The sequence below is a fragment of the Girardinichthys multiradiatus genome, chromosome 24 (genome assembly GCF_021462225.1).
Source record: "Girardinichthys multiradiatus isolate DD_20200921_A chromosome 24, DD_fGirMul_XY1, whole genome shotgun sequence".
Lineage (NCBI taxonomy): Eukaryota > Metazoa > Chordata > Actinopteri > Cyprinodontiformes > Goodeidae > Girardinichthys > Girardinichthys multiradiatus.
In genome coordinates this window covers 5,093,016-5,120,634 of record NC_061816.1, presented here as the reverse complement: position 1 = coordinate 5,120,634, position 27,619 = coordinate 5,093,016, and the positions used below count along the sequence as shown (strand labels likewise).

Below are 27,619 nucleotides of genomic sequence, written 5' to 3'. Positions count from 1 at the left end.
GGAGTTTAGAACATTTTAGCTCAGTAGGACCAACAGGTGGGTTTTAATGATTTTATTTTTGCCAAAGTCCAAAAGTCCAAAAGTCAGAATGAGACCTTCACTAATAGGCCACGCCCACTGAGACCATTAATTACCATAGTGACCATCTAACGAACGACACTTATTGACATGATTAGACGCTAAGGTTTCTGTTTAGACTGTTTGCAACATAAACTTCTCCTCATTATAGCGCCACCTAACGTTGTATGTTTTGAAATAGTTGAATTTCATCCTTGTTTCTCTAACTATATGTGAGACGTATCAACTTTCAGCTCGCTGCAATAAAAGGTAAAAACGCTGTCATCCAGCTTGTTTCTGTGACCAAGTGTTCAGTAAAATATGTTGAATCTGATTATAGCCCCACCTACAGGCAGACTCAGATAATTATTTACTAATTATAATTATTCAGCTACTTGCATAGAGTCTGTGGTCCAGTTCTGTAAACAAACCCGTTAAACTCTGATTGGTTTAGGCTGCAGTTTCAGTTGCTCACAGACAGACTGCAGTTGTTTTCTGTGATACAGACATGATGTTTGGAGAAGATCCTGGAACAGCAGTCTGCTGAAGATGAGCTCTGTCTACTGACCTCCTAACATCTCAGCTCTCAGAGGAACCCTGGCTGATCTCAGCAGCTGAAGCCATGTTGTCGTGTCTGAATGAGTCTCATCTGCTCTCTGCTTTGCTCTGTTTCTAGACTCTCCAACAACAACATCCTCAACAGAACTCCTTATAAGGTCAACAGGAAGTTTGAGATCTGGTGAAGCAGCTGTCAGCAGCTGGTCATGTGACCAACAGGAAGTCCCTGTCTCCTGGTCTCATCAAAGACTGTCTCCTCAGGGTCATCAGATGGACATATTGGCTGCTAACACTGTGAGGTGGTCAGCAGTGGTCAGATCTGTTCTTCTTCTGGTTTCCATGATTCAGTCCAGACGTCTCAGAGGAACCATGCAGGAACTGAACACCAAGGAGGAAAACCAGTTTGGTACTTTAACTGGGCCAAAAGGTCTGAGAATGGAAACATTGGAACCATTTTTAGTTCAGGTTTGAAGTTAAACCAGTTTAACCAGTTTACAGCTGGATGCTCCACAAACACACTGATCTTAGAGCAGTTTTCTGTCACATTCATTATTTTATCTGGAGAAAAAGAGCTGCTCTACATATTTTATCTTCAAGTTTATTTTCTGAACAGAGAAATTAGGATTTTATTATTCTAAAGGTTTTTAAAATCATTCCTAAATTTCTAAACGATGAGGTTTTATATCAGTCATTTATTTTCAGTGATTTAATATTTCTCAGAGTTTGTTTTGGTGATGTACGTTTTTAACACCATAATTCATGTTCTAATTTTAGGTTTCCATTAAATTTAGAGAAGTTTAGAGGGACGGAGGTTCGATTTACCATATCAGGGATCTATGCTCTAGTGGTGCTGTTTTTATTCATACCTCAGAGAAACAGTGGGATAATATGGATGTATCTGATTGGTTAATTAATTAGGTTTTTTTTATATTTCTTGAAATAAAATGTTGGTTCCTGGATGATGAATGATGAGCCAATAACGTTTTAAATGATGCGCAAAGTGTTTTTTATTTATTTATTGTTAATCTCTAGTTTATTCATAGTTTATTAATATTATTAAAAGCATTTATCAGTTTCAGAGCAGAATCAGAATTATCCTCCAGTATTAATGAGCCTAAACAACAGTTTTATTTATTAGAAATAGAAACATCATGTTATGTTGTTTATAGCACAGCAGCTTTTTGTAGCTTCTTATTGAGACAGCAGATTATTTTAGTGTTATTCAGAGACCAATGATGTTTAAATAAAATATGTGAACCATTTAATTTACAAAGACTGTTGGCCTCCTCCTAGCTTCTAGTTAAGATGCTTCAAACAACAGCAGTATTATTGCTCCTGTTGCTTTATTTTGAAAGAAACTCACAGGAAGCGTATTTATAATTGTTCTAGCTTTATATTAGCTGTAGTTACCACTTGTAGCCACCAGAGGGCGGTCGGGCGAGCGGAGCAGCGTCCCAGATTAGTTTCTATGGAAGTGTTGAATCTCCACTTTGGAAACGTTTTAGTGGAGTAAACTCACCCGGAAACCAGATGAAGAGCACCAAGAACCCTACAAGAACCTCATCCTGATGAAACCAGATGAAGACCACCAAGAACCCTACAAGAACCTCATTCTGATGAAACCAGATGAAGAGCACCAAGAACCCTACAAGAACCTCATTCTGATGAAACCAGATGAAGAGCACCAAGAACCCTACAAGAACCTCATTCTGATGAAACCAGATGAAGAGCACCAAGAACCCTACAAGAACCTCATTCTGATGAAACCAGATGAAGAGCACCAAGAACCCTACAAGAACCTCATTCTGGTGAAACCAGATGAAGAGCACCAAGAACCCTACAAGAACCTCATCCTGATGAAACCAGATGAAGAGCACCAAGAACCCTACAAGAACCTCCTTCTAAAGAAACCAGATGAAGACCACCAAGAACCCTACAAGAACCTCATCCTGATGAAACCAGATGAAGACCACCAAGAACCCTACTAGAACCTCATCCTGATGAAACCAGATGAAGAGCACCAAGAACCCTACAAGAACCTCATCCTGATGAAACCAGATGAAGAGCACCAAGAACCCTACAAGAACCTCATCCTGATGAAACCAGATGAAGAGCACCAAGAACCCTACAAGAACCTCATTCTGATGAAACCAGATGAAGAGCACCAAGAACCCTACAAGAACCTCATTATGATGAAACCAGATGAAGACCACCAAGAACCCTACAAGAACCTCATCCTGATGAAACCAGATGAAGAGCACCAAGAACCCTACAAGAACCTCATCCTGATGAAACCAGATGAAGAGCACCAAGAACCCTACAAGAACCTCATTATGATGAAACCAGATGAAGACCACCAAGAACCCTACAAGAACCTCATCCTGATGAAACCAGATGAAGAGCACCAAGAACCCTACAAGAACCTCATCCTGATGAAACCAGATGAAGAGCACCAAGAACCCTACAAGAACCTCATCCTGATGAAACCAGATGAAGAGCACCAAGAACCCTACAAGAACCTCATTCTGATGAAACCAGATGAAGAGCACCAAGAACCCTACAAGAACCTCATCCTGATGAAACCAGATGAAGACCACCAAGAACCCTACAAGAACCTCATCCTGATGAAACCAGATGAAGACCACCAAGAACCCTACAAGAACCTCATTCTGATGAAACCAGATGAAGAGCACCAAGAACCCTACAAGAACCTAATTATGATGAAACCAGATGAAGACCACCAAGAACCCTACAAGAACCTCATCCTGATGAAACCAGATGAAGAGCACCAAGAACCCTACAAGAACCTCATCCTGATGAAACCAGATGAAGAGCACCAAGAACCCTACAAGAACCTCATCCTGATGAAACCAGATGAAGAGCACCAAGAACCCTACAAGAACCTCATTCTGATGAAACCAGATGAAGAGCACCAAGAACCCTACAAGAACCTCATTCTGATGAAACCAGATGAAGAGCACCAAGAACCCTACAAGAACCCCATTATGATGAAACCAGATGAAGACCACCAAGAACCCTACAAGAACCTCATCCTGATGAAACCAGATGAAGAGCACCAAGAACCCTACAAGAACCTCATCCTGATGAAACCAGATGAAGAGCACCAAGAACCCTACAAGAACCTCATCCTGATGAAACCAGATGAAGAGCACCAAGAACCCTACAAGAACCTCATTCTGATGAAACCAGATGAAGAGCACCAAGAACCCTACAAGAACCTCATTCTGATGAAACCAGATGAAGAGCACCAAGAACCCTACAAGAACCTCATTCTGGTGAAACCAGATGAAGAGCACCAAGAACCCTACAAGAACCTCATTCTGGTGAAACCAGATGAAGAGCACCAAGAACCCTACAAGAACCTCATCCTGATGAAACCAGATGAAGAGCACCAAGAACCCTACAAGAACCTCATTCTGATGAAACCAGATGAAGAGCACCAAGAACCCTACAAGAACCTCATTCTGATGAAACCAGATGAAGAGCACCAAGAACCCTACAAGAACCTCATTCTGGTGAAACCAGATGAAGAGCACCAAGAACCCTACAAGAACCTCATCCTAATGAAACCAGATGAAGAGCACCAAGAACCCTACAAGAACCTCATTCTGGTGAAACCAGATGAAGAGCACCAAGAACCCTACAAGAACCTCATTCTGGTGAAACCAGATGAAGAGCACCAAGAACCCTACAAGAACCTCATCCTAATGAAACCAGATGAAGAGCACCAAGAACCCTACAAGAACCTCATTCTGGTGAAACCAGAGGAAGAGCACCAAGAACCCTACAAGAACCTCATTCTGGTGAAACCAGATGAAGAGCACCAAGAACCCTACAAGAACCTCATCCTGATGAAACCAGATGAAGAGCACCAAGAACCCTACAAGAACCTCATCCTGATGAAACCAGATGAAGAGCACCAAGAACCCTACAAGAACCTCATTCTGATGAAACCAGATGAAGAGCACCAAGAACCCTACAAGAACCTCATCCTGATGAAACCAGATGAAGAGCACCAAGAACCCTACAAGAACCTCATTCTGATGAAACCAGATGAAGAGCACCAAGAACCCTACAAGAACCTCATCCTGATGAAACCAGATGAAGACCACCAAGAACCCTACAAGAACCTCATTCTGATTAAACCAGATGAAGAGCACCAAGAACCCTACAAGAACCTCATTCTGATTAAACCAGATGAAGAGCACCAAGAACCCTACAAGAACCTCATCCTGATGAGTCTGAGGTTAAACTTTGGTCCCAGCAATGAGGAGACTAAATTATATTCAGTCATGGATCCAGTCGCTCAGCAGGAGCAGCGATTTGTTTTCCTAAGTTTCCTGATGAACTTGTTCCAGAAAGGAAGGATGATGAAGGTCACTGGGTCGCCTGAGTCTGGAAATAGAAGAAGCCTTTTTTATTTGGATCAATGTTTATGGAAACAACAACGAACCTAGAAACAGAACTTGGCTTCAGCAAATGACAAATGTTATAGAAGAGATGAAAACAACATATTTTAGGGATCTAGTTGTAGTTGGTGGTGATTTTAATATAGTTCCAGATGAATGCATGGATAGATGCTCCTCAGAGTTTTCACAGAGTCATCAGAACCCAGTTATTGGAAACTTTATGTAAATAACCATAAGCTTCTTTTGTGACAGCAAATTAAAATGATTTTTGTGGGACTCCTACAGGTGCTGGTACCCATAAAAACACTAATATTTATCATTGCCCTCTACTGGACACAGATGGTAACTGCAGCTGTTTCGTCAAGGTGAAGAATTTACATATCACTTTCACTTCCGGTCTGCCCTTTCACATTAAAGCAATAAAAACGAGTTAATACTTTACTCTGGTTTTACAGAAAAAGTTAAAAGCTTTTTCTTCCCTGGAACATTATACTTTTAGTCAGAAAGCAGCCAATTAAACTCTTTGCTGAGGCGGCTCTGCAGCAATAAACATGATGGAAATATGTTAAACACAGAATGAAATGTTTTAACAAAAAAGACAAGACAGCTGATGGTTTTTATTTACAGAAGTTTTGTGCATTTTACCGTTTTTTACTTATGTGTGATCGTATGTCCTGATTCATCCTGCAGTCCACTTGTATTATTAAACTAATTTACTCCTACTTTTGGTACAGTCTGAACCCCTGTTTATAAATGCAACTGGAACCTTCCACTTCCGGTTTCCAGTTTATCTGAACTGGTTTAAATGGATGGACCACATGGAGCAAACATTTTGCTAACTGCACTGTGACATCAATCAGTGAGATTCCTCCATACATGTGGAGCTAAATGTGGTGACTGAGGAAGAGGAGGAAGTTCAGACATGAGATTTCTGCTTTGGTTCTGGAGTCTTTGGATGGAACAAACCTGGATTCAGTTTGAAGGATTTTGTTAAACCAAGAGTTAAAAGGTGCTTGGAAAACTTTCTGGTATTTCTTTGCTTCTTGAAGACATTAAATGTCCTCCGAGACATTAATATTTTCAGGAACTCATTCTTAAATATATCCTGATACGTTTGTTGTGAATATTGTTTTAGTATAAATAACCATTAGATTTAAAATAACATATTTTACAACTTTAAAACTAATTGAAGTATGAAGTCTGAAATATGAAGATTTTTATTTCCAGGATAATTCATTCAGTCTATTTAGATTTTTTTTCTATCAGCGGGACATTATGTCAAATTCTTGTTATATTTTATTTATTTATAATAAATTTATTTATTTACAATAATAATAATAAATACTCATTTCCCACTGGTGGTAAGATATTGTAATCAGTATTATTTATATAAATTGTTCAGTCAGATGTATTTTATATCTTTGTTGTAATTTAAACTTTAATCAGTGAGATAAAATCAGCTTAAATTACTGTTGTTAAACACATAAGATTCACTGCAGGGTTAAACTCAGTCTGAACAGAAACTTCCTGTTACAGAGATGTTTGTAACACAGCAGTTAGCTTTATAATTCAGTTTATTTATATAGAACTAATTCTCAACAAATGTCATTTGAATTTTGTTGTATCTGATTATTTGAATAAAATAAATAAATAAAAATATATCTATTTTCAATATATCCTAAAAGTCAAAAGGTATTACTTATAATAATATAATATTGTAATTTATTTGGTGAATCTAATTAAAAGCTGAGTAAAAATATGGTAAAATCATGAATAAAATGAATTATTTTATTGCTTACGGTTTCTAAAGCAGATGATAAAATAATTTAAACTGCTGCTGTGTCTCACTCAATAAACACTGACATCTGATTGGTTGACCTACACAGCAAATCAGCTGCCGACCAATCACATTTCTATAGTAGTTTTAGCTCTGATAAGTGATTTTGATTCGTAAGTTGGAGAGAGAAAATAAATTCATGATGAAGCACATGGCTATGAATTAAAATGTTTATTAAATAATTACTAATAATTAAAGTCATTTCTGCATTTATTTATCAAAGAGTTATTACAGAATGATTCATTGAGTTATCTGACACATAAATCTCCAGTTTTATTAAAGTTTCCCCGTTTATAAATTGTAATTTTGGCTTTTCAAACATGTAACTTTACTTTGGCTGTAGTTACACCCTGTGTCCACTAGAGGGCAGAAAGCTCAGTTAGCAGCTAGCTGGATTCCAGCGGTTGATTAGCAAATGGAGACTTTTTGTTGATGTTTGTGTTTCAACTTTGTTTCTTTCCAGCTCTTCAGCCTCCTTTACAAAAAATCAGCATTTTCTCTGTTAGTGTGAATCAGAAGCAGCTCTAAAAGAGCAGCTAACAGACTGAAGCAGCAGCAGCTTCAGAGGAGCTGTGGCTCCTAAACTCCAAGCAGAGGTTCAGCTCCAACAGACAGATGAAACTAAGCTCTAAAACTCTGCTTTAAACGTTAAGATGCTGAGCTTCTACTTTAAAGTTAGGAAAATATTTATGAAATGTTAAATTATCAAGGAAACAGTCAGAATAATGTTGATGTTTTAGATGCGGAGCCGCAAATTAAAACTCTTTATCAGAGCAGGGCGGTTATTATTGCCCTCTACTGGACACAGACGGTAACTGCAGCTGTTTAAATCAAGGTAAAAGTGTTTTATTTTGAAGAAATAAAGAAATAAAAAACGATCTGTTTTTTATTTATTTACAAGAGTTGTTTAGATTTAACATTTATTTATGTGTCTGACCTAATGTCCTGATTCACTCTGCCGTCCATTTGGTTGTATTATTAAATTAATGTATAACATAATCAGTGCTCGTTTCTCACTGGTGGTGAGAAATTGGAAGCAATAGTTCACACCTCAGGACTACAGATGCAGGACTTCCAGCTTCTCCAAGCGGACCACAGCTCTGTCCAGAGAAAGAAACTCTGAATGTTTCAGTATACAGGGACATTTTGGACCGGTCCCAAACTAGATGGATGTTTTTCTTTAGAGCTTCACCAGTCAGGGTCAATAAAAAGTAATAATTTCTATTTGATTTACTTTCCAGTTGACTTGCTGTTATTTTTCTTAAGGATTATTCCAAAATTAAACCAAAAGTGTGTTTTTAGTAGAGGCTAAAACCAGAAAAACTGAGCAGATGTGTTTTTTCTTCCAGCTAGATCTCCATACATGTTGTCTGAACATGGAATGTGGCGTGTAGTATTTAATATTTACATAAAGTGTAGCTTGTGCTGAAACAGTCAGAGATCAGCTGGTTGTTTGTTTCATTGTCATCTGGGATCCTGTCTCCCTGCAGGGGGTATGGTGTGTTGCTTTTCCTGATAAACTGCCCAATGGTCCTCTTTCCATGCACCCCACCCTCTGCATCCCAGACGCTCTCAATGGCCTGTAGATATGCCAAATGAGCTCATTCATATTTAAGATGCATGAGCTCATTCACTTTGTTCGCCATATCGGTGGATGGCTTTCTGGTGCGTCTGAGCTCATCCATGACTGACTTACAGATGACCTTCTTGTAAGTAAGGAATGCAGGGATGAGGACGTCCACAGCCACTGTGTCTATGAGCTCAGGCTGCGGTGGATGACGCCAGCGGGAAATTGCCAAGATTCCTTGCAGGACGAGATCCAGACTACAGGCTGAGATCTTGCATCTCTTTTGTCATCCACAGTTTCTGGTGCTGAGAACCGTTCCAGCTGTTCATGTCACGTTGAGGCTGGGGAACAGCAATGGGTGGCGGAGCTGAGGAAACCATCATAAAAAAGTAAAAACACATCGAAGTAGGGTTACATTAAAAAAAAAAGTTTATGTTCCAAATGCTGGCAACATTGTATTTATAAAATATTTAAAATAGTGTGGAAATGCTATTAATAAATCCAACTACTCAGAGTAAGAAAATAAATAGTTTTCTTGGATCCAGTCTGTTCTTACCATCTTCAGCACTGTCTGCAAAAGAAAGAGATCTCTGTGTAGAGGAGGAAGTTGTACTTGTGCTGGAATCTGAAAAGGAGTTTTATCTTTCTTATTAATGACTAAAGTATAATTTTAAGACAACAGATAAAGTGGTTGTGAAGATTATCTAGATAGTGGCATCTATGCAACAAACTTTTAAATGAATCTGATTTTTCTGCACTCTCTGTTTCCTTCATTTCCGCTAGAAATGACAGCTGTGATGGAAGGGCTACAGGCGTCTTTTGTGTGTTTGCCAAGACTGTAAACAGTCAGAAGAAAGTAAACAAAGAATTTTGTACAGCATGAAAACATTAAAAGCATCAGGTTTCTTTTCAAGAACAGAAATGAAATCTCTTCACCGTCAGCTGTTGAGGATCCTGGTTCACTTGATGCAGCAGAAGACCTGGACTCTGTTGCAGTTGGACCTAATTAAAGAGAATTTATCAGTCACTATGAATCACAATTGAACACAACAGATGGTGTTAGGCGAAACTCAAAAAGTTGTACTTTTATTACTTCTGCTTATTAGACCTCTAAAAATGTTTAAAAGTCATCTCCAGATGAACAGAATGTAGCCTTTAGAGGCACATTGGCAGAACAGCCTCAGTTCTGCAGCCGCCCTCAGTTGGAAAGAATCGGCCATTCAGTACCACCAAGCCTCACTCCAGTATTCACAGCTCCATTGCTCCCAGTAGGAGTCCCAGCTCAGCCTACAGAGTCTGAGGATCACTGGCCTCCACCGCCTACTGTAGATTATGCTACTGATGCTACGCTAGCCAGTGCTGAGAGTGATGGAGGAGGAGAACAGTGTTGTGGATTCTGACCGTCTTGAGGTCCGTTGGTCAGGAAGTCCAGGATCCAGATCTCCACTGTGGGATTCAGTCCAAGAGAAAAGAGCTTCTGCAAGAGGTTCTGTGGGATGATGGTATTGAAGGATGAGGAGAAATCCAGGAAGAGCAGATGGACGTAGGATTTACTGGTCTCCAGATGGGTGAGGGCTGTGTGGACCACTGATGAGATGGTGTCATCACTGGATCTGTTCTACCTGTAAGCGTATTGATGGAGGTCCACAATGACGTCGATGGAGTCCTTGATATGAGTCACGACCAGCCTCTCAAAGCTCTTCATGACTACCAGGGTGAAGGCTACAGGTAGGTGGTCCTTTAGGTCTGTCACTGTGGAGAACTTGAGGACAATAGTAGCAGTCTTTCAGCAGGTGGGGACAGATGACAGTGACAGTGATGTGGTAAAAATGTCCAACAACACCTCAGACAGCTGATAGCAGAACATTATGTCAAATTCTTGTTATATTTTATGTTTAGCTAATTGAGGTGAAAACTAATGGACACAAAGGAAACAATTTATGATCACTATGATTTATTATCAGTAATAATATTAATAGTAACCTATTTCCCACTGGTGGTGAGATATTGTAATCACTATTATTCATATTAATTGTTCAGATGTTTTGTTCATCTATCTTTGTTGTACAGTCAGATAAAATCAGCTTAAATTACTGTTGTTAAACACAAAAGATTAACTGCAGGGTTAAATTCAGTCTGAACAGAAACTTCCTGTTAATACAGAGATGTTTGTAACACAGCAGGATTTGAACCACTGGCGACTTATGGTTACTCTTTCTGGGATGGTTTTTACTAAGGTAAATTTAAAATATTTTTTTCACTTCATTTTTATCCAAAGTAATCGAAATTATTACTATTTTATGTACCTGTTGTACTGCTTACCATCTATTCAAGATTCTTTATTGTCATTATGTCACCATAATGACATTTAGACACTTACGCAACATAAAAACACTTAGAAAAAGAGAAAATATGTACATGGAATGTGGCATGTAGTATTTAGTAGTTACATAAAGTGCAGCTTGTGCTGAAACAGTCTAAGATGGGCTGGTGGTTTGTTTGATTATCAGCTAGATGTTTAGTGTCTAGCAGAGGAATAATTGCCTTCACTGCTTTGGAAATTAAACTGTTTCTAAATCTATTTCATTTTGATGTAACATTTTCTGAATCGTTTTCCTGATGGAAGTGGGACAAGCAGTGCACTGCACATATAATTGTGTTATTAATGAATCTCCATCTCTAATATACATAAAATATGAAGTTTAACCGTTTTAGGTTTGATTATGATTCCTTACTGCCCCCTGGTGGTGATATATTGTAACTACAGATTTTCCTCATATCAATTGTTCAACCGGATGGATTGTTTATCTTTCTTTTTTCTAATTTTCACATTTTTCTGTCAAATGAATTCAGCTTACATTACTGCTGTTAAACATGAGTAAGATTCACTGCAGGGTTTAATTCAGTCTGAACAGAAACATCCTGTTAAAACAGAGTTTATGGTTTTAACAGAAACATCCTGTTAAAACAGAGTTTATGGTAAAAACTGTATTCATTACAACCAAAAATACCCCTTTTATGAAATGCATATTATCAACATAACTAAATGCTTAAACCACATAAACCGATTCTAAACAATGCTTGATAAAAAATGTTTTATTTTTATTAAATCTGAGACTGTAGTCTTTAATATGTAGAGATTATCTGTGGTTGTAATCTACCCCCTTCTCAGTCTTCTGGCTGGTCAGAAGAGTTGCTGCTGCAATAGCAGGAGTCTCTGCTCGCTGTACTCAAGAATGGAGCAATTAGACTTTTAACAATCTCTGGTACAATAGATATTATTTATAATATAAATGTATGAATATATATATATATAGTACAGATAAATCCAGTTACAGACGTTTTATCATCGTTTTATCTTTAAATAACTAAAAGGAAATGCCAACTATGTATCAGTTTCTACCTGTAATCATACAGGTAGAAACTGTAAAAGTGTAAAAAAAACATTAAAAAAATTGTTTTTGTATTTACAAGAGTTAAGTAGATTTTACATTTATTTGTCTGACCTTATGTCCTGATTCATTCTTCAGACCATTTGTTGTATTAATAAATTAAATTAATACCTATATATCATTATCAGTGCTCATTTTTAGATATTGGAAGCAACAGCTTAGACCTCAGGACTCAGCACTACAGATGCAGGGCTTCCAGCTTCTCTAAGTGGACCACAGCTCTTTCCACAGAAACAAAGTCTGAATGTTTCTGTTGATCTCCCTGTTTGATTGGCAGAGTGGTTCTAGGTGTTGTCCTGTGAGTTCAATGGTTCTTGGTTCAATCTCTGCCCACAACAACCTTCCATCTTTTGTCTAAATACTTCATCTCACAATTAGTTACACGTTAGTATGTGGAAGTTACAATCACGACTAACTTTTAGAAAAAACTGTCGTATGTCAGTTTGTTCTATTTGTAGCAGCTAGATCTCCAAGCTTCTCAGCTGGTTGGTTGGCCATGTGATTCAAGGCGCTCTGCTGTGGACCTGATGATCCTGGGTTCAAACCCTACCACCTCCACTCCTTCACCAAGAAACAAATTCAAACTCAGTGTTCTAAAGTTTCCACAGGGAAGTCAAAACCGAGGAGGTACATCTTCAACGCTACGGCAAGGGGGAGCCAAGACGATAGGTTAGGGTGGGAATTAATCATCATCCCACCATTTTAGAAGACTTTAATCTTTCAGGCAGCTGACCTGAAAGGTTACAACTGGACATAGGTGACAGTGACCACAACCCCAAGAATCAAATCTAATAATGTGCTCTACATCTATAATGTGTGAAGGTTCTAGTGATGGACTTGTTCATGACCGTAAGGCACCAGTGGTGCAGTGTCTGGTTCAAATCCTCACTGGGCCTGGATCACTCAAAACATGTTAACTGTAGTTAAGTTCATCTCCAAATAATCCACAAAACAGAGTCAAAGGTGTAAAGTTTGTATGCATGTGTGGGTACACACACAGTTTGCTGTTTAAGTGCCTGTTTTGCTTCAGAAATATATCACCAAGATGTTTGCCTTTAGCAAAAAAAAGCTCTTAAATCACTCAAAACAGGAGCGAGATATACAAATATACTAGTGCAGCCACAAAACTGATTTGAAAACATAAGAGTAAAAAAGCTCTTAAACAACCATTTCTTTCCCTCGAACACCATCCTCGTTTTTGTCGTTCTTGTAACAACACTAAGGAACAACTTTCTGTTGATTTACTCTTTTCTGTCGTTACTTATTTACCTTGTTGTGTTTGTAAAACAAGAGTGTTCCTAAAAATTTGTTAAATCCCACAACAGTTTGAGCCTTTATGTAATTTTATGTTAACGACAGAAACTAATAAATTGTTCGTTCTTCTAACGGTTAATGGTTGTTGGAGACAGTAAAAGGTTGCTGTTTCCAGATGTATAACCCCCACCATTCACTTCTCTGAAAGTCAGGGAGGAGACACAGCCCCCTCCCTGACCCACCACAGTGGGACATGTTTTGGATGATCCAGGTCCAGTAATGGTCAGGATTAGAACCAGACGCTGCACCGCTGGCGACTTACGGTCACGAACAATCCCACCATGCTACCAAGTCCCTTCACACTCTGACCAGTTCTCCCAGTGCATTTATCTTTTTCTCTTCTATAACTCTGATAAGTCAGGTGACCTGGTAAAAGGTCACAGCAACACTGAACACCTTTGACACTCTGACCTGCTCTCCAAACATTATTGAACCCATGACCTTGTGACCTCCTAACAGTTCTCTCTACAATCTGAGCTAAGCAGGTAGATACCTGAGAGTCAGCAGAACTGAACTTTAACTTTTTAGTTACATTTAAGGTTCTTTATGTCTAGTCTAGGACTTGAACTTCCAACCACTTGAAGACCAAACATGCTTCCCAACCTATTGAGCTACTTTCTCAGAGGAGACTGAGGTCTCACAGGTCCTTATGTTCCTTTCAGGTCGGAACCAGAAATCTGGTCACATGATGCTTGACCCCATAAGTACGACTCTGCAAAGCTCAGGTAGGAACACAGCTCTTTGGTGATCCAGGTACCTGGAACAGGTGGGGTTTTAACCAGACACTGGACCACCAACAACTTCTGATCAGTCATGGAGAATCTGTCACAAAACGTTTCAGTTTGGAAAAATGAACTTTAAAATTTAGTTACCTATAAAATTCGGCACCTTTTTTTTTTATCATCTTTTTAATTACAGTTTTTTTATTCTCTATAATTATTTAAATACCTTTATGCCCCTTTTATGTTTCTTTTTTTTCATGTACAGCACTTTGAATTGTCTTGCTACTGAAATGTGCTATAAATAAACTTGCCTCAACGTAGAAACCATTTGCTGAAGAGGCTGAAACACGTGAACAGACAGACAAGTCTGGTATTCAGAAACTTATCCCTTGTTGCTTTGGTTATGGACTAGAACTTGATATATTTGTCTTAAAACCTGAATGAACAGGGAACCAATGAGGAGAAGTAAGTACCAGGGAAATATGTTCATTTTTAGTTTGTTTCAGATGATAAGTTGCAGCATTCTGGACTAACTGAAGTCATGCCAGGCGACACCAACATATAAAGAGTTACAATAATTCAGTTGGGATGTAATTTAACGTCTGGATCACCCAATGTTAGTGTTTTAAGGCAGAAATTATTTCTGTCCAACTGAACAAACCTGCTTGTCAAAAGTAAAATTTTATTCAAATATAACCCTGAAAATTTTAAGATGCGACTCAAAAGGCTCCAGGATATCCAGGTCCGAATGAGAATCACCATTTGTCCAAATATAGTTGAGTCAGTTTAGTTCTGACTGAAATTGAGAAAAGTTGAGGCCATCCAAGCTTTGACTTGAATGAGACTGAAATGATGGTTTTAATGAAGCAGAACAGTTGCAGGACTGTGGGAGGACGTCGGAGTACCCAGAGAGAACCCACACATGCACAAAAAAGAACTTCTCTAAATGAACCTCGCTTTAAAAAGCTGCAGTGGATTTTCAGATCATTTCTGTTCTAGAATTGAACTGTAGAAAATCCTGAATATCCAGGTTAATTATGGTATTGCTGTGAAGACCCAGTTAGATCATAGTATTGTTGTGAATCTGCAAGCTGAGTGTAGCTTTGCTGTGGAGATTTGCTGCAAATTTCCAGGTTGACTGTTGAATTGCTGCAAAATGAGCCTGTTAAACAGAGAAACAACAAGAAATACATAAATATTCTCTACTATATGCTGCGTTTAGAGGACAATTAGCTTCAAAATGACACAAAACATTCAGGCTCTCCAAGGCCTGACAGGACTGGAACACAACATTATTATTTAGCTTCTCTTTGTTTAATTCAGGGGGACAAAGAGGAGATGGTGGATGTCTACCAGGAGCAGATATTACATCCTGCAGCCATGTTCAGACAGCTCTGCTGCTTCAGTTTCCTGAAGATGCATCGAGACGAGGACTGGAGATGGTGGAAACTTGGAATGGAAAATGTCAACGTTCTGCCCGGCACCAACCTTTATGTTGGCTGTCTTCTTGCACTACACAATCAACACCTAAAATCCCAATGCATATTAATATACAAAAAGAATGATACAAATAAAGATTACCTAAGGGCCCTTAGGGAGACCTCGGGTGTCAGCAAAGCAAGGCTGTTTTTACCGAGTGGTCTGCCTTATCATAAATGTTAGAACATCTTATACCTTTTACTTAAAAGCTTATTGACTGACCCTCCCCTCCAAGAATTATTATGCAGTCTGTGTCTGCGCTGTAAATTAGCCAAGCCCCTTGTGGGTACTTTATATCTATACCATGCCCAACAGTCAACATTTATTGCTTTATTGCCCATACAGCCAGCATTTACTGCTTGCAGCTGCTGAGAACCTCCTAACCTCTGCTTCACCCTTGCTCCAACCTGAAGCCTGCTGTGACCTCGGACTTCTCCCTCTCAGGCTCACAATACATGTTATGTCTCAGTTTTATGGTTATACATGCGAACTGAACTAATAGCATGAAAGTACATGATTTTAATTCTCAACACAACTTAGGAACCAACACTGATTGACAATCAATTTCACAGCTGTTGTTCAAATGGAATAGACAACAGGGAGAAATCTTTGGCGATTAGCAAGACACTCAATAAAGGAGTGGTTCTGCAGGTGGGGACCACAGACCACTTCTCAGTACCTATGCTTTCTGGCTGATGTTTTGGTCACTTTTGAATATTGGTGGTGCTTTCACACTCATGGTAGCATGAGACAGACTCTACAACCCACACAAGTGGCTCAGGTAGTGCAGCTCATCCAGGATGGCACATCAATGCGAGCTGTGGCAAGAAGGTTTGCTGTGTCTGTCAGCGTAATGTCCAGAGCCTGGAGGCACTACCAGGAGACCAGTACACCAGGAGATGTGGAGGAGGCCGTAGGAGGGCAACAACCCAGCAGCAGGACAGCTTACTTTAAAAAGATTATTAATACAAACTGTCACAGTTTGATCCAACGTCTTAAAAAAACATTTGGCAAAAACAGGAATACACTGAAACAGAAATAACAGCTGAGGCAAAAGATTCATCTTGATTATATTAATCTGACCAATTAGTGACAAAGGCAAAGAACTCCATCTCTGAAAATCTGATTTAATTCGAGTGATCAAAGGGGAGGAATTGGATGACTATAAAGAAGACAGCGTACGAGTCACATCAACTCCTAAATATTTAAATCCTGAGGGGCTACGCTTAACAGGAATGTCAGACTGTTTAAGTGTGAGATCTAGGGAATTTATGGGGAAATATTTATTCTAGAGAAGGTTTATTTTACAGCCTGAAAAAGAACCAATCATCTTCAACAAATATATAATCAGTGGTACACTACCCAAGGGATCAGCAACATATAGAAGCAGGTCATCTGCAAAAAAAGATAGTTTTAAGTCAAGACCAGGCCGAGACACCCTGAAAGCAAGGGAAGGACCACAAAGCTATTGACAAGGCCTATGGACATAAAAAAACACCAGCGGCCTTTAATTAGGCTGTTCTGTTCTTCCAAGATAATGGAATGAAGGATCTTTCCAGGATTAATGGCTAATACTTTGGCTAAGACTTCAGCATCCACATTAAGAAGTGAAATGGGTTGGGTCACGGTGCGTGACGCAGCGGTACACCATGTGAGGCCTCAATCCTCAATGCAGATGTCCTGGGTTCGGGTCCTGACCTGCAAGACCCTTCCTGCATGTCTTCCCCTTTCTCTCCACCCAATTTTAAGGTACCAACCACTTTCAAATTAAGCCCACTAGTGCCACAAAATAATAAAAAAAAGGAAATGGACCTGTACAAAGAGCAAGATGTCGGGTCTTTGTCTTTCTTTAGAAGGACAGTGATGAGTGCTTGAGACAATGCGGGGGGCAATGAGCCACATTCAAAAGATTCATTATAGACTGAAAGAAGTAGTGGGGCTAATTTGTTTATAAATGCTTTAAAAAATTATACCAAAAACCCATCTGGACCACAGCCTTCCCATTGCGCATAATTTTAATTGTGTGTACAATTTCATCCGACTGAAGAGGTGGATCCAATTGTTCAGCCATGACAGGTTTAACAGTGGGCACTTTAAGTTCATTTAGAAAAGAAGCCAACTCAGCAGCGTTAGCTGTGGATTCAGATTCATACAAAGAGGAATAATACTGTTTAAACACTTTATTCACCTATTTTGGGTCAGAAACCAAGTTGCCTGCTGTGTCCTTAATGTGGGGCATTAATCGAGAAGAAGCCTGACATTTTAACTGATGAGTGTAGACCGATTTTGAAATTTGGCTCTAAGGTCTTTACTGAAATAAACAGAGAAGGAAATGATCTGGTTCACGCTTTAAGAGATTCCCATAGCAATGACCTTGTGACAGTGTCACTTTCATTAAAGGCTATATGTTCATCAATCGTGGAGTTGATAACAAATGCCTCATCTGAGTGCAGCAGAGGGTAAAACCTCCAGGGTGTTGGAAAGAAAGACTGAGTTATCAACACTAAGTGCTGCTTAATCAGAAATAACAGTTGGGTGATATTCAGTTGACAGTGAATTTAAAATAAAGGAACTATCCACAAAGAAATAATCAATACATGTAAAAGATTGATGTACCCAAAAAAAAAATTATATGTTTCTGTAGCTGGATTAAAAAACCTCCAAGGACCCACAAAGCCATTCTGAAGCATAAACTCTGAACTAGACCTGGACATAGAGGATTGGGTCAGGGTTTGAGCTGTTACCAATAACACAGTTCAGGTCACCTGCTAATATCAAAAGATGAGGGTCAAGGGAAGGGAGGCTGCTCAATCCTTTATCTGTAAAACCTGGATTATCAAAGTTGGGAGCAAACACGTTGACTAGCAAGGCAGGTACATTATAAATGCTGCCTAAAACAATCAGGTATCTCCTATTGCTTTTGAACCCGGCTTATGAACTGAAATACATGTCCCACCCATGGGCACCCGAATCTAACATCGTTCCTGTCCCTGAATGAATTTCTTCAAAAACATTACATAATTTTTAAGACGTTTTAGATATGAAATTATTTTAGCTTGTTTAATGTTTTTTTTTTAATACCTTTTACATTCCAAGCCATGAATCTAATACCACCAGAATTTTCTTAAGTTTAGACCTGAAGCAGTTATAATTGAAGGTAAATAAGGAAGGGATAGTTTGTTTTCAATCGCCCTCATAGAAAGAAAAAAGGAGAAAAAGTACACTCTTGCATACTCACCAACCAAAACAAAAACAAGAGAGCAACATCAGAATAAGAAAAACAATGAAACATCAAACACACCTTCCCCCACATGGCGGACGCCTCCATCCCCAAGCGATAGAAACGGTGGTGCACAAACCCATACATTCAGAACAGAAACATTTCCGGCTATCAAATGACCCATAACCAGCTAAACAAGCTCCTACTGAGTAATTTCAGCATAAAATGTAAGGCACAAATAACATAGAATAAACATTAGCTTGACAGTAAAACAAACTCACAGAGGAGAACTTATTTGGTTTAGTTGCTATCTCAAAGATAAGTAATGTCCTGCCGTGTCCTTATTGCATAATTATTGGAGTTTGAATGTATGCACACTTTCGTATTTATGCGTAACTTGGCCAGGTGAAGGATGCCATCCTGGACCTCCTGGATGCCTCGCAGCTGGCGCTGAACCTCATTAAAAGCTGCAGGAGCTCGTGACGTCTTAGTGGTATCGATGAGGAAGACAGAGATGGTCATGTTTTTATCCGCTGAAACTCCCTGGCTTTCTGGAGAGTTTTGGCACAGTCCGCATAGTAGTGCAGCCTCAACTACCAATAGCGCGAGGACATTGATTTGGAGACCAAGGTCTGATGAGCTCTGTCCACAGGCGGCTTCTTCTCCAATGGAAAGCTTCCCTCAGGAGCGTGGACACGTCCGCAGTGGAAAGGATGTTTACCTCACGCACACCAATAATGCATATATTTTATGACCAGATTTGGACTCCAGATCCGCGCATTTATTCTCGAGTATAACCAGCTCCTTTGACATAGTCCCCACTTTGGCTCGGAGAAGGACAGTACCATCATGCATGTGGAGAGAGAGACTGTTCCACCTCTGTAACTGCCTCTGAGCTCAGTCAATTGCTGCTGCATGGTAGTAATATCAAAGGAAAGTTAAGTTTTTAACATCTGTATTTCAGATTTGATGGATGAGAGATTCTCTCCAACTGCTGCATGAAACCCCCTTTTAAAATATGGAGGAGAAGTCAGCGCTCAGTTTATGACAGTGTCTCCACAAGATCATTTCTTTTAATATGCTCCAATATTTCCTTCATAACTTCCACAGCTCCTTCAGAGCTATAACGCTGAACAATCCGATCCACCACATTCTCTCTCTTTTCTTTTTCGTTGATGGGAATGTTATATGTCTTCAATATCCACTTAAACCTGTTAAAATTGCCCTCATTCAGGTCATCCAGGATTTTCAGGAGGTTTATCTTCAGGTTGGACCTCTGTTGGGATCAAACAATAATCCAAAATTTAGAAGGATTGAAACAATTTGAGTAACTTTGCACCAAAAGGATGGGACAAAACAGTCAAACACGCACTGCCTCAACACAAGTTCAGATACTTTTTGATACCAACCCTTTGATATCAAATGTTTATTTTTACAGCTGATTTTTTTAAACCATATTGCAGTAGCTTGTAAAAGCCTAAGTTTTGAAATAAAAAATGTATCCTAATTCCTTGAAGTCACAATCTATATCCGTAAATAAATGCACAACAGTAACAACACCTATAGGAAAAAGATTTACACCCCTCCTGAATGGCATTACAGGGACACGGGAAGTGGATGGTTGCTTAATTCATCCTACTAATGTCTTTCATAATGATTTAATCAAAAGGCGGTTACTGAAATCCTATGATTTACATATTTTGCATGAGTAAAAGACTGCAGCACTTTTATCTTCAGTTTTTTCCGTGGTGTGTCTGTGGCAACAAGTGCTTGTTGGTTGGTTGACTACTTTCATCCTTTGAGAAAAGAGTGGGTTGTGTCATTTTGTTTAAAAATCTGAATTATTAAGTCTTCTTAAGAAATAGCCAATCATTTCATTATTTATTTCTGAAATTTGTTTCTCTTCTTTAGTCTTATTGTCTTGTGTTGGTAAAGAACAAGAACAACCTCACCTCTGACCGGACCCTGGCACCTGAAGGGACATCACTTTGTGACTGATCTGGACAGCAAAAGCAGAGACATTGGTCTTTTAATTTACAAGAATTATAAAACATAACTCAGAGGCATACAGACTGGCTCAAAAACCATCATAACAGTTGATCCACACTTTTGCAAAGGGATTGCTGTGTATGGCTGCCATTTCTCCACGTTTAAACAAACATGGCTTTTTAAGTCTTTTTAATTTTGTTTAACTTTTCTAAAAGTATATATATCCTGCCTCAGATCGATGCAGGTAAACTAGTACTTTCTGTTGTAAGTCCCAAGCTGAACTATTGCTATTTTCTATTGTCAAGACCAAACCATGTCGTAAAAATACTCCAGTTTTTCAGGTATCTGATTGTTTCAGATGTTCCCAACAGAGCACTTCGTTTCAGATTGCAGGTTTACTGGTGGTTCCTAGAGGTTCTAAAAGTAGTAAATCTTTAGTTATCAGGTTCCTCTCCTGTGGAACCAACTCACTGATTTAGTCTGTGAGGAAGACATCCTGTCTACCTTTAAGACTGGGCTTAAAACGTTCTATCAAAAACTTCCTTTTTGATAAAGTTTATAGAGTGGAATTAGGTTATCCTGAGCTATCTCTGTAGTTATGCTGCGATAGGTTTCGGCTGCTGTGAAGGCCACAAGCACCAAATAAACATCTACCAGTTGTACCTTCAAAGTCTTCCACATGTGCAGTTATGTACTTGCTGCAACTAACTGATTGGTTGTTTATGTGCACTGAATCTCATCCCCAGAATTTAGATGATTTCTTGGGAAATCGGGAAACCAATCGAGTTGATTTCTTGATTAGTTTTGGGTGACTAGCCTTGAATCCCATTCACAAAAGAACCACCACTGATAACCAGGGATTCTGCTTGAACTGTTGGAGAACTGAGAGAAGCAGAGCTGTGTAACTGTGGCTGGATTAACTCTGGTTCCATCAGCGGTTCTAAAACATCTGTTCTCTAAAGCAAAGTTAGAGCCGGATCAACTCAAACTTCATTAGTGTTACATACTTCAGAAAGGTCATTAATTTAAAAACACACAAGAAATGGAAACTGCTTAATGATGTAGAGATCAACAGAGGAGGAAGACCTAAACATGAGCACTCAGTTCCTGATCTCTGTTCAGTTCTTCTGTCTTTTCTACAAGCAGATGAAGTGATGTTACAGAACAGTGAAGACTTTACCGTTCAGATCAACGACATACTCCCAGACCACCACATGTTTTTCATCTTGAACTGTTATTGCCACTTCCACAGTGCTGATAGGAAGACGGATCTCAAATGTTGGGTGGTACTGAACTCCAAAAAGTAGGTCAAATTCTGCTTTCTGAAAACAAAGAGCACAGAGTCTTGATCTGAACAGGCCCTGAAATTGTTGTAAATGTAAAAACAGTCTTTCTCACTACATCTTCTTGATTTGGATGGAAAAGGTTTTCCAATCATCATAGTCTAGGATAGCTCACACTATGACTCACAATTCAATCATTAAACTCTTTAGTTTTTATCCAGAATGCTTTAGCTTGGCTTGTCAGACATTTGTCACCAACCAAAAACAAGTAAAAAAAAAGAAAACATTAAAGCTTCAGCTTTTGTTTTGAAAAGACAAAAAATATTAAAGCTTATAATGAAGGAACAGATCTATAAGGGCTTCTGTCATAACAATTACTTTGATGACTAAATTTCACCTTAGGTTGTATTCTATAGTCCTGTGAAGCTCTTGGACATGACAGGGTGTATCTCTGGTCTTTGATGAGTTTGCAGCTGTAAACGGACCGGACATACGTACAGTCTTTGAGGTCACTGTTGATCTAGAAAGAAAGAGCTTTTAAAAATCTAAAGAAATAACCAGCAAACCCTCACATTTGATTTAACATGTAAAATAATTTTCAGAATCCACACAGAACAGTTCTTCATAAATCTTAGTGTAGGCACATGGGGACAACAGCATGTTGGCATTTCAGTTCTTCATACAGACATGGTGCTGGGGCTCATTATGTCACATTGCAATGGGTTATTATATTTTGACTTAGTTTTAATAGGTAGAACTTCTGATGTTACTGTTTAGTTGTTATCTCTTTGCTGCTTTGTGCATCAAACATGTATATCAAGGAAGTTTCCTTAGAAAGATCAAATATTTGAACAATTCATACCTCCTGTTCTGAGATGTTCCTAGGCAGCAGAAACACATAGAGCTTCTGGGTCTGTGCTCTAGGGTTTTGTGGTCCGAGGTACAACAGGACTTGGCTTGCCACTGGATCTTTTCTCTTTACGAACCTCTTTATGTAGTCCCAAACCAGACCAAAAGGAGAAAGATCAGAGACCTTCACAACATGAGTGTCAGTGATCTTCAGCGGCTCAAGGATGCCCAGTCCATCATTGGAAATGTGTACGACAGACAGCAGGCCTTCAATGGACAACACTGAAAATACAGACCAACAAATGTGGATATTGTTCTCCATATACAACAGCAGCTTCATATTTTATATGTTTACATGTAGTTGAATGTAGAAATATTATCAATCTGAATCAGACCAGTTCCTTATGAAATTATTATTCAGTTTCCAACATAATGTTTTTTAAAGGAGGTAAAGGGAAATGTGTCCCTGACATCCTTGGCATCTTGAGAGTATAATGCTTGTAATTTCAACCTTTATTAAATGCAACATAAGATAAACAGTAAATCAGAAACAGTTCAACACATTTGACACACAACTGCAATAAATACCCCACTAGTGTGTCTAGAAACACAACAGAAATCTTCTGACCAGGTGTCAGAACGTGCGAGTTGGAGATAAAAACCTGCCAACACAAGGAAAATCTTGGCTCCCAGAGATGTCCAGAAAGTGTTCAGGACATAAACTATTTTTTGTCTTTAAATCAAACTTACCATCTTTTATTTCACAGTGTGGGAGGTGGAGCTGACAGACTCTTTATCAGAACAGTTGATATCGTAGAGTGGCCCTGCAGGGATCTTGCCAGCTGGTTGAAGGAAGCTCTCATCCCATTTGGTGGTCCTGTACCACAGCTCTGACTCCTGAGTCATAACAAACACCAGGCCAGTCAAAGCACACTGGAACACACCCGGACCAGGACACGTGAACTTGTAAGACACAGAATGATTCAGTGAACGCAACAATAACATAAAAAATATCTGAACACCAACAGATGAGAGAACAAGAAAAGGAAATATATACAGGTCCTTCTCAAAATATTAGTATATTGTGATAAAGTTCATTATTTTCCATAATGTCATGATGAAAATTTAACATTCATATATTTTAGATTCATTGCACACTAACTGAAATATTTCAGGTCTTTTATTGTCTTAATACGGATGATTTTGGCATACAGCTCATGAAAACCCAAAATTTCTATCTCACAAAATTAGCATATCATTCAAAGGGTCTCTAAACGAGCTATGAACCTAATCATCTGAATCAACGAGTTAACTCTAAACACCTGCAAAAGATTCCTGAGGCCTTTAAAACTCCCAGCCTGGTTCATCACTCAAAACCCCAATCATGGGTAAGATTGCCGACCTGACTGCTGTCCAGAAGGCCACTATTGACACCCTCAAGCAAGAGGGTAAGACACAGAAAGAAATTTCTGAACGAATAGGCTGTTCCCAGAGTGCTGTATCAAGGCACCTCAGTGGGAAGTCTGTGGGAAGGAAAAAGTGTGGCAGAAAACGCTGCACAACGAGAAGAGGTGACCGGACCCTGAGGAAGATTGTGGAGAAGGGCCGATTCCAGACCTTGGGGGACCTGCGGAAGCAGTGGACTGAGTCTGGAGTAGAAACATCCAGAGCCACCGTGCACAGGCGTGTGCAGGAAATGGGCTACAGGTGCCGCATTCCCCAGGTCAAGCCACTTTTGAACCAGAAACAGCGGCAGAAGCGCCTGACCTGGGCTATAGAGAAGCAGCACTGGACTGTTGCTCAGTGGTCCAAAGTACTTTTTTCGAATGAAAGCAAATTCTGCATGTCATTTGGAAATCAAGGTGCCAGAGTCTGGAGGAAGACTAGGGAGAAGGAAATGCCAAAATGCCAGAAGTCCAGTGTCAAGTACCCACAGTCAGTGATGGTCTGGGGTGCCGTGTCAGCTGCTGGTGTTGGTCCACTGTGTTTTATCAAGGGCAGGGTCAATGCAGCTAGCTATCAGGAGATTTTGGAGCACGCTTCCATCTGCTGAAAAGCTTTATGGAGATGAAGATTTCATTTTTCAGCACGACCTGGCACCTGCTCACAGTGCCAAAACCACTGGTAAATGGTTTACTGACCATGGGATCACTGTGCTCAATTGGCCTGCCAACTCTCCTGACCTGAATCCCATAGAGAATCTGTGGGATATTGTGAAGAGAACGTTGAGAGACTCAAGACCCAACACTCTGGATGAGCTAAAGGCCGCTATCGAAGCATCCTGGGCCTCCATAAGACCTCAGCAGTGCCACAGACTGATTGCCTCCATGCCACGCCGCATTGAAGCAGTCATTTCTGCAAAAGGATTCCCGACCAAGTATTGAGTGCACAACTGTACATGATTATTTGAAGGTTGACGTTTTTTGTATTAAAAACACTTTTCTTTTATTGGTCGGATGAAATATGCTAATTTTGTGAGATAGGAATTTTGGGTTTTCATGAGCTGTATGCTAAAATCATCCATATTAAGACAATGAAAGACCTGAAATATTTCAGTTAGTGTGCAATGAATCTAAAATATATGAATGTTAAATTTTCATCATTACATTATGGAAAATAATGAACTTTATCACAATATGCTAATTCTTTGAGAAGGACCTGTACAGTACAGACCAAATGTTTGGACACACCTTCTCATTCAAAGAGTTGTTTTTATTTTCATGACTATGAATATTGTAGTTTCACACTGAAGGCATCAAAACTATGAATTAACACATGTGGAATTATATACTGAACAAAAAAGTGTGAAACAACTGAAAATATGTCTTATATTCTAGGTTCTTCAAAGTAGCCACCTTTTGCTTTGATTACTGCTCCGCACCCTCTTGGCATTCTGTTGATGAGCTTCAAGAGGTAGTCACCTGAAATGGTTTTCACTTCACAGGTGTGCCCTGTCAGGTTTAATAAGTGGGATTTCAAGCCTTATAAATGGGGTTGGGACCATCAGCTGTGTTGTGCAGGAGGTGGATACAGTACACAACTGATAGTCATACTGAATAGACTGTTAGAATTTGTATTATGGCAAGAAAAAAGCAGCTAAGTAAAGAAAAATGAGTGGCCATCATTACTTTAAGAAATGAAGGTCAGTTAGTCCGAACAATTGGGAAAACTTTGAAAGTGTCCCCAAGTGCAGTCGCAAAAACAATCAAGCGCTACAAAGAAACTGGCTCATATGAGGACCGCCCCAGGAAAGGAAGACCAAGAGTCACCTCTGCTGCAGACGATAAGTTCATCCGAGTCACCAGCCTCAGAAATCGCAGGTTAACAGCAGCTCAGATTAGAGAACAGATCAATGCTACACAGAGTTCTAGCAGCAGACACATCTCTAGAACAACTGTTAAGAGGAGACTGTGTGAATCAGGCCTTCATGGTCCACTACTGAGGACAGGCAACAAGCAGAAGAGACTTGTTTGGGCTAAAGAACACTAGGAATGGACATTAGACCAGTGGAAATCTGTGCTTTGGTCTGATGAGTCCAAGTTTGAGATCTTTGGTTCCAACCACATGGTCTTTATGCGACGCAGAAGAGGTGAACGGATGGACTCTACATGCCTGGTTCCCACCGTGAAGCACGGAGGAGGAGGTGTGATGGTGTGGGGGTGCTTTGCTGGTGACACTGTTGGGGATTTATTCAAAACTGAAGGCATACTGAACCAGCATGGCTACCACAGCATCTTGCAGGGGCATGCTATTCCATCCGGTTTGCGTTTAGTTGGACTATCATTTATTTTTCAACAGGACAATGACCCCAAACACACCTCCATGTTGTGTAAGGGCTATTTGACCAAGAAGGAGAGTGATGGGGTGCTGCGCCAGATGACCTGGCCTCCACAGTCACCGGACCTGAACCCAATCGAGATGGTTTGGGGTGAGCTGGACCGCAGAGTGAAGGCAAAAGGGCCAACAAGTGCTAAACATCTCTGGGAACTCCTTCAAGACTGTTGGAAAACCATTTCAGGTGACAACCTCTTGAAGCTCATCAACAGAATGCCAAGAGTGAATGGAGCAGTAATCAAAGCAAAAGGTGGCTACTTTGAAGAACCTAGAATATAAGACATATTTTCAGTTGTTTCACACTTTTTTGTTCAGTATATGATTCCACATGTGTTAATTCATAGTTTTGATGCCTTCAGTGAGAAGCTACAATATTCATAGTCATGAAAATAAAGAAAACTCTTTGAATGAGAAGGTGTGTCCAAACTTTTAGTCTGTACTGTATATATATACTGCTCAAAAAACAATAAAGGGAACACTCAAATAACACATCCTAGACCTGAATGAATGAAATATTGTCATTGAATACTTTATTCTGTACAAAGTTGAATGTGCTGAAAACAAAATCACACAAAAATCATCAATGGAAATCAAATTTATTAACCAATGGAGGCCTGGATTTGGAGTCACACACAAACTTAAAGTGGAAAACACACTACAGGCTAATCCAACTTTGATGTAATGTCCTTGAAACAAGTCAAAATCAGGTTCAGTATTGCAACCTTCCAAGCTAATCCATACTGTATGCTAGAATCTGGTACCAGTACCTTGGTGAGCCCCATGCATGTAGCTGGGTTTGCTGTCTTTTAATACTTGAACCAACAGTATTCAACACAAGTTATGAAACTACTACACGAAACAATAAATGTGAATATCAGATATATTCAAAATTAGTTTGAATGCAAAGCATGATCAGCTTTTACAGTAATTTTGTTGCTTACCTGTATGAAAGCCCCAAATGCTCAGTTTCCACTTTAGGTGTGAAGCTTGATGGAGCCTGGAATTTACAAACAACTTTGTGATAATTG

General features: G+C 39.4%; 2 protein-coding genes across 3 annotated transcripts in view; one reads left to right on the top strand and one right to left on the bottom strand.

Moving 5' to 3' along the window:
- LOC124861907 overlaps positions 1-1,609 on the top strand; it is a 41,493-nt gene extending 39,884 nt beyond the window's left edge. For both annotated transcript variants that reach the window (XM_047355875.1, XM_047355874.1), the window contains one exon: positions 734-1,609. In XM_047355875.1, the coding sequence (XP_047211831.1) occupies positions 734-800 (67 nt within the window). In that variant the 3' untranslated portion in view covers positions 801-1,609. The remainder of the gene's footprint in view (positions 1-733) is intronic.
- Positions 1,610-17,619: 16,010 nt separating this feature from the next.
- LOC124861165 lies at positions 17,620-27,373 on the bottom strand. Its single transcript, XM_047354687.1, has 8 exons — positions 27,359-27,373; positions 23,523-23,690; positions 23,386-23,419; positions 22,771-23,039; positions 22,306-22,428; positions 21,806-21,947; positions 20,589-20,635; positions 17,620-19,912 (listed from the first exon to the last, which is right to left on the bottom strand). The coding sequence occupies exons 1-8, from the start codon at positions 27,371-27,373 to the stop codon at positions 19,679-19,681; spliced, it is 1,032 nt and encodes a 343-aa protein (XP_047210643.1). The 3' UTR covers positions 17,620-19,678.
- Between the last annotated feature and the right edge of the window lie 246 nt (positions 27,374-27,619).

Excerpts from the sequence above, each read along its gene's own strand:
- LOC124861165 (XM_047354687.1), bottom strand. Across the intron at positions 22,429-22,770 it reads GGAACATCTCAGAACAGGAG|ATCAACAGTGACCTCAAAGA; the intron begins GTATGAATTGTT and ends CTTTCTTTCTAG. Across the intron at positions 19,913-20,588 it reads GTGCCAGGGTCCGGTCAGAG|AGGTCCAACCTGAAGATAAA; the intron begins GTGAGGTTGTTC and ends TGATCCCAACAG.